We start from the raw sequence: 13,392 nt of genomic DNA on the forward strand, positions 1-13,392 counted from the left end.
AAGTGTTCAAACACTAAACTACATCCCCAACCCTATTATTTTACTAGCATTGCCCCACACCCCCAATATCTTCCTTTATCTGGATTTACTGCCTTCCTATTGTACATTTTAAACTTCTTTCCCTTGGAATGAATGATCTCCTATCTATTTTTTTAGAGATCACTCTTAAAATTTGACTCTCTCTCTCTCTCTCTATATATATATATGTGTGTGTGTGTGTGTGTGTGTGTGTGTGTAAATAATCACTTTTAAACAGTTATCTGAATAAAAGCACCTGAGGACACTATAATTTTTTTTTAGGACACTATAATTTTAATCGCCCTCTTCCCATCTTAGTGCTACTATGCAGCTTTCCAATTATATTCTTATTTGAAAATTCCACGTCATTAATGTTTTATAATAATATTTATTTACAATTATATTTGTTTACAGCTTTTTATAAATGCTCCTTCCTTTATGATTGTTTTATACAAACAATGCTTCACATTTACATATATTTATTATTCTATTTGCTTACTGGTTCTTCAATTCCAGATCATCCTTTTGGAGAAATTTTCCCTGTTGAAGATCATCCTGCTGCAGTTTTAAATGAAGATCTGTTGACAGTCAATTTTGCATCATGCTAATTCTAAGCTGATAGTTTTTCTCGGATTTGGAACATTATTCTACCACCTTTTGGGTATACTGGGCATACTGTTGCTATCAGGAAGCCTACTAAATATCTGATTGTCTTGTATTCACTGAAGATCTTTATAGTGTCTCTAGCTGCTTTTGAAATCCTATATTTGATATCATGCAGTTCACTACATTAGGTCTAGCCATGGATTTGGTTTAAATATATATTTGGGATATATTGTGCTTTCTGAATTTGTGAATTCACATTTTCCAAAAAATGTGGAAAGTCTGTCAACTTTTCAAATATTGCCTCTTTTCCATTCTATTTTCTCCTCCTAGTCCTTAACAGTTCTTCCCTCTATCTCTCTTAACTAATATTTTCTAGCTCCTTTAATTTGCATTGCTGCCTCCTTGGTGACATCTTTAGATTGAGCTTTCAGCTGAGTCTACTACAATACTCAACATACCTGAGAGTTTCCTTTGTCTTTTTCTTTTTTTTTACATTTTTATAATTTGTTCTAAATTAGTTACACATGACAGTAGGATGCACCTTGACATTCTCAGTCCTCTGGCTGCACATGGTGCTGAGTCACATCAGCAGTGTGATTGTACAAGTATATAGGGTAATAATGACTGTCTCGTTCTGCCATCCTTCTCATCCCCACTGCCCCACCCTTCCCTTTACGCCCCTCTGCACAATCCAAAATCAGAGTTTCTTTTTACTTACTTCAACAAACACATTCTTACTCCTAATTTGGTTCTTTTTCAGAAGTGCCTTGTGGTTTCCTTCTCCATTTGGAGAACTCAGTTCAATGTTTACTTTTTCCATTGGTTCTTTCTCATGCTACCTGGTTTTACCTTGTGGCATAATTTCTAGTCATGAAATGATATTGCCAATCATAATCTATGGGAATCTTTGGCCTAAATTACAAGTGCTTCACCTTTGTTTCTGCCAGAAGCTACAGAGGTCTGTGAACTGGCGGCTATTTAATTTTCAACTGTTCTGGCTAGGGCAGCATCTCAGATTCACATCTAATTGTTTGATAGTGTCTAGTCTATTATACTGATGGAAGCAAAGTCCTATTTAATATATTAAGAAAGTTATGATACACTAACCTGAGAAAGCACATAATTTGTTATTCCTTATTGATTCAAACCTCTCTGGAAAGATTCCTTAGCCCTTGATCACCTGAGCTTGTATCAGAAAGGTCCTTGAAGATAAACAATTAGATCCTGAATAAAATCTGCTTTTGAATAGGCTCAAAAGAAGTAGGAAAAAAATCTTCAGGAGATCACACCTCAATCTTTCCTCTTCCACAAAAATGAACACCTTTTTACTTGGGAATTGTGAATACCAGTGAGTTTTGGTTTCCTGGATACCAGAAACCACTAGCAGTATTGTTATAAGCATTCTGCCTAAAACCAGGAGGAAGGAAAGAGATGTGAATCACATTTGAGAGAAATTTCTCCTGCTGGCCTAGTAGAAAGCTACTGGAGTCAATACTGTTTACATTTTTAATGTCCTCATCAATACATGATCTAGTTCAACAGGACTAAAATCTGTTAATATCCCACATTTTGAACCTTTTCAGAAATAGATAATGGTTTGCTTCATGCAACTCTCATCTAGATGCATAACTTTATTTTTGGAAACCTGAGCTGCCTATAATATATGCTTATATTGTTCAGATGCTGAACAAGGCAGCTGGTGAATTCACATTAGTCAGAAATGAACACATCTAATAGGCATTGTGGTAGAAAATCTGACTGCTAGTATCTGGACTATAGATGGACTGTTTGTATCTTTATTGTTCATAGTTGTTGATCAGTGTTCTCTGGATGATCAGGAAGCTCTTTGTGCCTCACCCTAATCACTGAAGTAATGAAAGGAGATACCCGCGGCAAGGACTGCAACTGCAAATGCTGCAATCACACCTAAAAGTAAAACAGACACAAAACAAATGGAAATGGAATGAGCAAAAGAAAGTCTTAACTGATCCTAGGCTCTGAAATGCAGGGAACAGATGAGCTATAACAGAGCACACACACAGAGACATACACCTACACATACAATGTATAATATGTACACACACGTGTCTGTACTAAAAGCCAGTGAGGTCTTGGAAGAAAATAAAGAAATAAACTGAAAATTAGATTACAAATGGTGGACAAAGTGTCTCTCTTACACAGATGTGTGCACTTGGACATATTTAAAGGATAAAATAAATACTTTCAAAGACTTCTATAAATACACACACACACGCACAACACACAGAGAACACACCAACCATCTCACGCTACTAAGTGTAAGCCAAAAAACAGCTCCAACTGTCAGTGGTTTTCAAACATTAAAATGCAAAAAGTCATTTGTGTAGCTATTCAAAACTGCAAAAGTCAAGGTCTATAAAATCAAAGTAACCATAAGTTGCAGTTGGCAACTTTTAGTTTTTCCTTATTATTGTAAGTTAAAAAAAGAAATTGACCGAAGTCATTCAGACAGGCCAATACACAGAGAGACAAAGAACTTAGGTAATTGAGTAAAGCTTATCTAATGAGTGACAAGAACTACAACTAAATACTGGCTTCTAACTATAAGTAACAGATAATAATGTTTAGTATTTCTCAAACAGTTTTTCCACTAAGCAATAATCTACATGTTCTTTTCTCAAAAAAATCAAAACATGTTGAAGGAACTATTGCACTTCTTGTAGCATTTTAAAATACAAAAGTGCATTTTAAATTTCCAGACATGAATTTGACTTTTTTTCATAAAACACATTAAAATCTCCTGTAGAAGTAATTCTAGTAATACTACTTTGGCCTCACTTTACTAATTGATTCCCAAAACTCTATGTGTTTTTCTTTTGAAAACACCAAAAGCTTATGGGATATGTCATCTTTGAAGGCACTTAAGTGATAACACATTATTTATAAACTTTTCTTCCTCAAGAACCCAGAACTTTCCATAATAATAAATACTGGCTTAATCTAGTACTTTTAAGAAATAAAAATAATTTTAAAGTAATAAGAAAACTCAAAACCCAAATATTATCTTTTCAATGTTATAAAAAAAGTAAAATACCTATGTTTTGCCGAATTTTCAATACTATTGTAGTTTTAATTGGTTGCTCTAGCTGTTTATCATCTTTGTTTTCCAAGGAAGCTTCATTATTCATAGAGGAACTCATATAAGCTGTAAAAGATAATAATAAATCCTATATAAAATGATAATTACCATCCCAAAGGAGTGTTAAAGAACAATCAACACCTTTTCTTCCACTCAGCTCTTTTATAACATAAGAAGTTACTCATTATCTAAAGTAGGTTAACTCCATTTCAAGGGCTATAGGTCAAATATATTCCATTCATGGCATATGTTAAGTTGACATAGCTTTAAAAATACTTAACATAGTTTTATCACTAACCCAATCAAAAAACTAGAGCCAGTACTGAATGATTCCCAGTTTTTATACAGCTCTTGAGCTAAAAATAGATTACAAAAAAATATATATATATATGTGAAAGACAGCTTATGTGGCCCACAAAACCCAAAATATTCACTATTTGGCCTGATACAGAAAAATGGTTCTGACTCTTGATCAAACCTGCAATTTCATAAATACAAGCAAAACATCAGAAATGTGACCTAATCACACTGAAAATGTTAAAAGGGGCAAGTACATTACCCCATTTTACAGATGGAAAACAAAACCTAGGAAAGTGTTTAACTGAAGGTCAAGTGAGGATTCAAACAAAAGTTCTCTTTCAAGGGCTATACAGCTCAATAGAACACTTGCCTAGCATGTGTGAGACCCCAAGTTTGAGCCTCAGCACCCGAGAGAGAGAGAGAGAGAGAGAGAGAGAGAGAGAGAGAGAGAGGGAGAAAGAAGAAGGGAGGGAGGTAAAGCATTCAACTCAAAAAAAAGTTTTCCTTCTGCTTCATTATGCTGACAGCAATTTATACAGGTTGTCCTATCGGAATTTACTGAACACTGATTAAAAGTGACCTGATAATTTAGATTACACAGGGCAGTGATTTTCAATTTTTTTCCATTGTAGTGTTGAGCAATTCTATGAAAACAAAAATCTGACAGAAAATCTCAGTATGTAAAATAGATAAAGGGTTAGAGGTTGCAGCAGGGGTGGAGGCTCCTGCAGCCTGACCAGTTCCTTTCGTCCATCTGCTCTCATCATTTCAAAAGTGGTAGCAGAGTGCTGCTCTACGGAATTCTAGGGCACTACATCTGAAAACTACAGCTTCAGATTGATTCTTTTATTTACAGAAAGAAAGAAAAAACAGCAGAGAGACATACTATCACTTAAATTTAAATAGCCTACTGTTTTAATTTAAAATGTCCTTAAAGAAATGTTAGTACCCCATTTTACTATCATATTAGCAGAAGGTTAACACATGAACTTCCTGCAATGGATACCCAGGGTACCAAAATGGATACAAGGAAAAAAATCACCTACTTCTCATTAATTTCCCATGAAGGTAAATTACTATGGTTTTCAGAAACAATCACTAGTAACCACCTCACTGGAATCAAGTGCACCACCATTCTTTGTTTCCCTCTTCAAGTACATAACTAAAGTGCTTTGAAATGGACCAAACTCCAGAGCTTCTTTTTCTGGTCATGCTAGGGGCTAGTGAATTCCAGAAAAGTGCTCTACCACTGAATTACATCCCTATCCCTTTTCTCCTTTTTTCTACTCTCACATCGAATCAATCAAAAATAATAATAAACTTGTATTATGAATTGTCTCTATACTATTTAACATTTCCAGTTTCCAGCATTCTCAAGGGCTAGTTCTACACTTTAATTAGTCCAACAGCTTCAAATATCTTCCAACTTCAATCTATAGGTTTAAAAGTTGAATGGGATGACACAATTTTAATCATGTTAAACAAACTTTGGATCTTTTGTTAGCAAATATCTTCGCTAACAAGTTTTTTTCATCTTTGGGACAATAAAATCCTTATATCAAACATACAACACTTTACTAAGATAATAGACTGAACACATCACAGGAACTCACTAAATATTTGACAAAAAAATTATTGATTTTGTTAAATCCTAGGGATTAGGATCCAAGGATCAATAAAATACTGATCCCTGTCTTTCACGAGTCAACTAGAATAAAAAAAAAAATTGTGTAGATACTAACTTGTCATTAACTTTCACGTGTGCAGACTAGGTCAGCTTCACTCAACATTTTCACAGTTCCCTGTTCCATGCTGTTCTTTTAATTCTTGTAATTATTTAAATCATCAATTGAATATTTAATGATGGTCTTCCACATTCACCTATAAGATCTTTCAACACAAATAGGTAAAATATTTATCTACCTGAGCTCCATGCCTAAAACATGGTAGGTGTTCACAACTATTATTGATTGATACAGACAAATACAGTTTATATGTCTGTTTAATTTTGGTGGGAACTTACAGGATTTAAACTCAAATCTCAAGACATTAAGTCATTTCATCAATACTTCAATATTATTTGAAAATTTAGATATAAATAACATGACTTAAGAGGAGCTATTCCTTAAAATCAAGTAATTTTAAATTCAGAAAAATCCCGAATTAATCATGAAAGAAAGTAACCATCTTGAGCAACTCTTTAACGAAAGAGAGAAAAAGGACCACGTATACGTGCAAAGTTGTAGACATGTTCATTCCAAGCCGTTAATGGGTAGAGAGGACTATTTGGAAGCTTAAAATGAAATGTTAGGACTTGAATTTCTTAGTTGGTTGTCTTCTGTATCCTTTTATTAATAAAGTATCACTATAGTTTGGAATTTAGCCATAAAATACAACATTAGTGTTAACTCATTTTTCATCAATGTTTAACTGAAAAACAAAAATGAATTTCAGCTTTGATATCCAGACACAACTGTCAAAGATGAGTTCACCAGATTTTAAAGGTGTGTCTTCAATTTTTTCAATCTGATACTATGGATAAAGTATGTCTGAATTATTAAGTTAATGTCTACTGGGGGATGACTAACACATCTAAGAAATTTTAAAGCCACAGTTATCCCTCACTGTAAGTGAGTCATTTTGACAAACAAATTGTCCTTCATCTCTTAAGTCATTTAGAATTATGTTATTTTAAAATACTTACTTGGCAAAACATGTATTTTAAACATAGCAACTACTTGGCAACTATATTATAGAACATAAATAATCAAATAATAATCAAGCAAATAATAATTTCAAATACCTTAGAAATAAAGTCAGATACTTAAAGCAAGTTGAAAGTCCCTGAAGTGTGCAATTGATTTTAATTTTTTAATCTGAACATCTGAATTACTTTTTGTGGTTTACTTTATATGGAAATCCTAATTCCAAATGTTTAGGAAAATCTATGCATATTACAAAAGAAACTTTCACGTTATAACATGAATTTTTTTTTTTTAAGGTGCTGGGGATGAACCCAGGGAAGCTTTACCACTGAGCTACAACCCCACTCCTTTTTATTTTTTATTTTGAGATAGGGTCTCACTAAGTTACAGAGGCTGGTTTCAAACTTGTGATCCTTCTTCCTCAGTCTCCCAAGTCACTGGGATTATAGGCATGGGCCACTGTGCCCAGCTTGATGTTTTTTATATATTTATATATAAAATTTAAAATCTAAGGTTTGAAAATACTTCATATTAGTAGGTTCATGCTAATATTTCATATGATACAAACAATGCTAATGATAAATAATATAAATAATGGAAAAGAAGAATGTTGTGTTGGAGCTTAAAGCTCATTTATCTGCAAAAATGAACACATGCAAAACTATGGGACTTTAAGTATAACTGGGATTAACCAGTATATTATAGAGTAATTTATAAAGTAGTTATGTGCCTTCAATAACCTTTCAGTAGAAATGAAATACAAAGGTAGTAATGATAAAGAATAAAAAAAATGGAAAGGACTTACTAAAATTTTAAAATGATAATGTCAAGACTTCGATACTGTAGATTATAGGTTATTGATGAAACTTAAAATTTAAATATCTTTTTCTGATTGAATTATTAACCAAAAAACTGGAGACCCTAAAATACTGATCATTAATTCTGATTAAGTTTTTACGTACTAGTACTCTTAGGACCTTACTACATTCTCTGAATAATAATGTATATGACATTCCATCTTCCAAATCAGATTATGGGCTTCTTTTTTTCTCTCTCTGTGCTGGGGATTGAACCCAGGGCCTTGTGCTTACGAGGCCATTACTCTACCAACTGAGCTATACCTCCAGCCCAGATTGTAGGCTTCTTCAGGAAAGGAATCCAGTTATTGATTTGCATGTGTTATAGCCTTAAATAGAGCTATGCGCAATAAATATCTGATAAAAAGACACACTAAATGCTGTAAACTAGAGTTACTATTTCTGGGGCAACAACCAGTACTATGTATTTTCATGAATTTAAAATGTTCTATTCCCCTTACAATGTTCAACTATTGAGCCATAAAGTTGTGACTATTATGTCCTTTTTAAACCCTAATCATGTTCAGTATGGTGTACTACAAAAACCTTATAAACTTCATGTCTAAGTGTGAAAAAAAAAGGTGTGCCATGGTCCTAAAAAAGAAATGTACAGAACAAGGAACTATGAGAAAGTTTAATGAAAGTGACCTAGTCTAAGAACATAAAATTTACTGGCAAGTTTAAAAAAAAAACTTCAAGTTGGCTCATTGAAGACAGGATCAGTATTTCATTGACCTTTGGATCCCAATTTCTAGAACTGACAAAACCGATAATTTTGTTCAGTCAACAAATATTTAATGAGTCCCTCTGATATGAAGAGGCTAAATGTTAGAAATGCAGCAAAGAACAACAAAGGCAAAAGTCCCTTCCCTTGTGAATCTTAGGAAATATTCATAAATGCATGCTGAATTACAAATATAATGATTTCATAAAAGTTTGAATTTACTGGATTTTAGTTTTTGGGGGGAAGTTCATGCAAGGCCATATTATAGTGATCAAAACTACTTGAATTATTTTTTTCATGTTTTAGCAGTGTTAAGAACATGAACCCCTATTATTAAATTTTTTCAAGTATAACTTAAAAAGTACTTAATAAAATAAACTTCAGACTATGCACTTTTACATTTAAAATACAACAACAAATCAAACGTGAGTCAAAAATATTTAAGATGAGAGCCAAAAAATTCTAAATGAAATCTTTGTCTTTCTATTATTTTAGATTTGATTTTTAAAGAAATTTTTAAGTGGGGCAGGTTTTGCAAACAGTGCTACTATTAGTCATTCCTTAGTTTAGACAAGCTACTTACAAAGAGTAAGACAAAGAATCTGAAAAATATGAAAACCATATATGATAACAGATTTAAGATTCCAGTCAACAAATGAGAAATTATACTGTCATGATCAAGAATAAATTAAACCAGGATAATGTATCATCATTCATTTATGTTAAACAAGTTCAAAAGGACAGAATGAAGGACAACAGGCTAAAGTAAGTATCTAGATGATGGAAAGTAATAGTCCTATAGTCTGTATTCGTCAGGCTCACAGGAAGGTCATAAATAAAACTGTCAGGAAAAAAGCACAGATGCTAAATCAAATAGTTAACGTCTAGTTCCTCCATTAATAGCAATATAAGTGAGAAATTACTAAGCCCTTCAGAGCTTAAATTCTCTTTAACGAAAAACAGGGTTAATACAATAGCATCCACATCACAGTGGCTGTTGTAAGGATTAAATAATTTAGAATTTATAAAGCTTTAAAACAGTACCTGTTCTGTACTAATAATGGCTAATATTAATATACTATAGCCATGTACTGCATAACGATATTTCAGTCAATGGCAGGCCCCATATATGACACTGCTTACATAAGATTATAATGAAGCTGAAAAGTTCCTATCACCTAGTGAGGTCACAGCTGTGGCAGCCATCATTGTGTCGCAGAGCAACGCACGACACGTTTGTGGTTATGCTGCTGTAAACAAACCTAGTGTGTTGCCAGTCATACGAAAGTAGAGCACATACAATTAAGCATTATACATATACTTGATAATACACAACTATGTCATTGTATTATTAGGCTTTTCATCAATATTTTACGGTGCACTCCTACTTATTTAAAAAAAAAAATTTACTATAGAACAGCATGCCACAACCTGAGGGTATAGCTAAGTGGCAGAATGCTTGTCCAGCATTCAGGAGGCTCTGGATTCAATCACCAGTGCCTAAAATAAATGAAAACAAAACAAAACAAAACAAAACACATTTTTTTAAAACAAAATGGTATGCCATACTCTGCCAGCAACAGTTTCATATACCTCAAGTTTACCTGTCTCTTGTGCATCAAGAGGTCATGTTGAGTGACTAACCCCCCAGCATCCAAGTTTGTGTTAAAACATATTCTATGATGTTCACACAACAATGAAATTAACCAAATATACATTTCTCAGAATGTCTTTCCATCGTTAGGCAACACTACCATGTATTAAGTTCAATTGAGTGTAGCATATTTCAAAAAAGGCAAGTCAGAGTATATTTAAGGAAGCAGTGATTTTTGGTTTTGTTTTGTTTTGTTTTGTTTTTTTGAGATGGAGATCTCACTGTTTAACCCAGGCTACCTGGCCTCAAACTCCTAGGAGCAAGAGATCAGTCCCCTTGGCAGTTCAGATTATAGGGACACCACCACCACCTGGCTCCAGTGTGCTTTCAAAAAGGAGGTACTTTCCAGCTGCTCAGGCATATACTAGAGTTCCACTTTTTAAAATATTAGTTTCTCAGGGACTAAAACAAAGCTGCTCTTTAACAAATGAGCACTAAATAATTTAGAATAGTGTTTTTTTTCCTTCAAAACATGGTTCTACATCATTATCAATATTAATCTAGCTGAAAAAAACTAAATCTGGGTGGTCTTCAACTAACCTGAAACTTTACTGACAGATTTGAAATTCCTTAAATACTTCCTTGACTCATCATAATCAACATGCACTCTACTCCTTGTGGAGGGTAAGAATTAGCTATGCTAAGAGGAATAACTAAGAAATCAGAAAAAGAACTTTGAAAAACTATTATATTCAAACATCATAAACATCCATATTCAAAACTACCCTAAAAACTTTCTATGGTATTGCAAGTTTCAAAGACAGTTGCTCTTTTACTAAATATTTATTGACATTTATACATAATTTCTTAAAATGTTTCAGGAATATTGTTAAACACTTCCGTATTTATAGACATGTTTTTGTATCTTTTCCTTACTAAAAAATGAAAAATAAAAACAAAACAAAAAAACAGGCTTCAGAACATAAGGTCAAATGTGAAAACTATAGCTAGGGGAAGCAAATTGTTCTATACAATTGGATAGTATGACAAATTTATTCTTTATAAAAATAACCTTGATCTAATTTTCGGAAATGCCCGTTTCACTTTAGTGTACTCATTATTTAAAAAAGTAAAGAAAAAGGCAAATAATATAGAGAAATATTTAATAAACATGAGTGGTTAACAAACTTTACGACATGATGTTTAATCAAATAATTAAGATTAGTTTTAAGAAAAGCTTGCTTTTACATTAAAATAGATACCTAAACGTTAAACATTTTCACTTATTTAAGGTTGACAGGTCTTATAAAGATCTACTTAGTAGGTTTGAAAAAAACTGAAATGTCTTAAATTTTGGTACAATTTCCAAGAAAAACAATCACTGTATGTTTATACATGTAGAAATTAGTCAAATATATTACTTGATTAACATTTGAAGCAGCAAATAGAGTTAACTTTAAGAAAATATAAAGACATGATATTTAAATCAGACATCACATCAGTAATCTTAGCAGTAATCTCATCAGGTTCTTAATTACCTGTGTTTATTTCCTCTGCAATTTCCAAATCTTCTATCTGAATCACATGATCTAACATCTCTATAAAATGGTCTTTGATTTCTTCAGGAGATTCATCACCAAATTTATAATCGCATAATTTTACAGTGGATCCAGGAACGGGGACAAAAACTCGGTAAGGGAGAATGTAGAACTCTTTCTCAGAATCTAGAAGAAGAAACATTATCAATATTTAGATAGATCTGTCATTGGTATTCATTAGAAGACAAACTTTAGAAGTTATGAAAATAGCTAATAGAAATAAAGTTTAAAATGACAATACTTTTTCATTTCCTAATTGATGTGGCATAAAAATGCTCTTACTGAATTCTACTGTAACTCAATAACCTTGGCCTCTGCAAGGAGCCTAAATGATAATCCTATAATACTTATAAACTTATCACTGCCTTTGGTGTAAAGATGTTGTTTATTATATATTCTTCTGTGACCGTTGCCTTATAATTGAACACAAAAGAGGGAATTTTGTCTTTAGCCTAGAAGCTATCATCCTTCTTTTTTTTTTTTTTTTAATTTAAACCACTATGAATTTTATAATAAGTTGGCTTTTCCCTTATTCATGCATGTTTGTAGTCAAACTTGAGTCTACCTACATCAAGAATACAGGACAGACAGCATACACTTTTGTATTAATGTCTCTACTGACTACATCTTACTAGATAGACTCCAATATCAAGAAGTGTTAGGACATCAAAACATATATTTTGTGTACTAAACTCACTACCAATCCCATCTTATTTTCTTTTTCTTCTTCCATTTGCCTCCTTATTTATTTCTCTGTTTCATATGTAATGCTTTTGTACACAACCTTAAATAATTTTTAGGAAAAAATATGAATCTATATAAATAATGAATAACCACTTCATTTCTTTGGATAGTCACAAACTATAACTTATTTTTTCGATTTCTAACATAAAGACATTGCCTGACATAAACACATAATTGCTGCTTAGTTCAATACTATGATTCTAATGAACTATCACAAAAATAGAGATTTTGTGTGAAGAATGACCTCTGTCAACAAGAGACATGACTAAAAAGCTACCGATGTAAAGATCAAGTAGAAAAGTGGGGTTCACATTAACAGTAACCTAGAGTTCCTCATTAAGAAACTAGTGGTACCTTTAATTACAAACAGAAGGTGAATAACGCCTTAAGTGCATGGGAAATGCCATGACCTCCTTTGTTCCCTCTAGATTCTACCTTACTTGTTTGGAGATGAGAACTGGGGAAATAACTTTACTCTTTGACCAGACTGCCTCCTAGTTGTAGAAATGTGTCACTACAATTTGTACGGCAGCACATAAACTATGCATTGAAATAAGGACATTATTTTATTTTAAGCCACTTGAAACAGATTAAGTAAACTTCAAAGATGGCTATGATGTATGTGTGTTACTGCCACACAAAAATTTTAAACCATTTCAAACTGCACTGTGTCTGGGTTTGCCTGAAAAAATAGTATAAATCAAATAAGGAAATGGTTGCAAAAATTTAAATTGCTGATTAAAAAAAGAAAAAGCACTTCTAACTTTCAAATTAAGAAGATAAATTAGCAACTTATTATCTAAGTAAGACCAAGTTTTCCATTTGGTCTGAAGTTAAAAATTGAAGGACAAATCTTTTTGAAGACACACATCTCAAGTAGTATTCCAAAGAAGAAACATTTAGGAATATTCTCCACAGTAGAGAAAAAGATAGATGCTAAATTTAACAATCCCAACAATCCAATATACTAAAAATACAAATAAGATTATCATTGATTAGTCTAGTAAACCTAATATTCTGGCTATAAGTAGTACTAAAAGAAGTTAGTTATATACAGAAATTGTGTTTTTTTCCCTATAAACATGAAAACCTTTCCTTAAAAAATTACTCTGTATGTTTCAATTATTT

General features: G+C 32.5%; 1 protein-coding gene across 2 annotated transcripts in view; it reads right to left on the reverse strand.

The window, feature by feature from the left end:
- Positions 1-324: 324 nt before the first annotated feature.
- Positions 325-13,392, reverse strand: part of Odr4 (odr-4 GPCR localization factor homolog) — a 32,084-nt gene continuing 19,016 nt past the window's right edge. For both annotated transcript variants that reach the window (XM_047521442.1, XM_047521443.1), the window contains 3 exons: positions 11,461-11,646; positions 3,698-3,808; positions 325-2,550 (listed from right to left, as the gene is read on the reverse strand). In XM_047521442.1, coding sequence (XP_047377398.1) covers positions 2,483-2,550; positions 3,698-3,808; positions 11,461-11,646 — 365 coding nt within the window. In that variant the 3' untranslated portion in view covers positions 325-2,482. The remainder of the gene's footprint in view (positions 2,551-3,697; positions 3,809-11,460; positions 11,647-13,392) is intronic.

The sequence above is a fragment of the Sciurus carolinensis genome, chromosome 12 (assembly GCF_902686445.1).
Source record: "Sciurus carolinensis chromosome 12, mSciCar1.2, whole genome shotgun sequence".
Classification (NCBI taxonomy): Eukaryota; Metazoa; Chordata; class Mammalia; order Rodentia; family Sciuridae; genus Sciurus; species Sciurus carolinensis.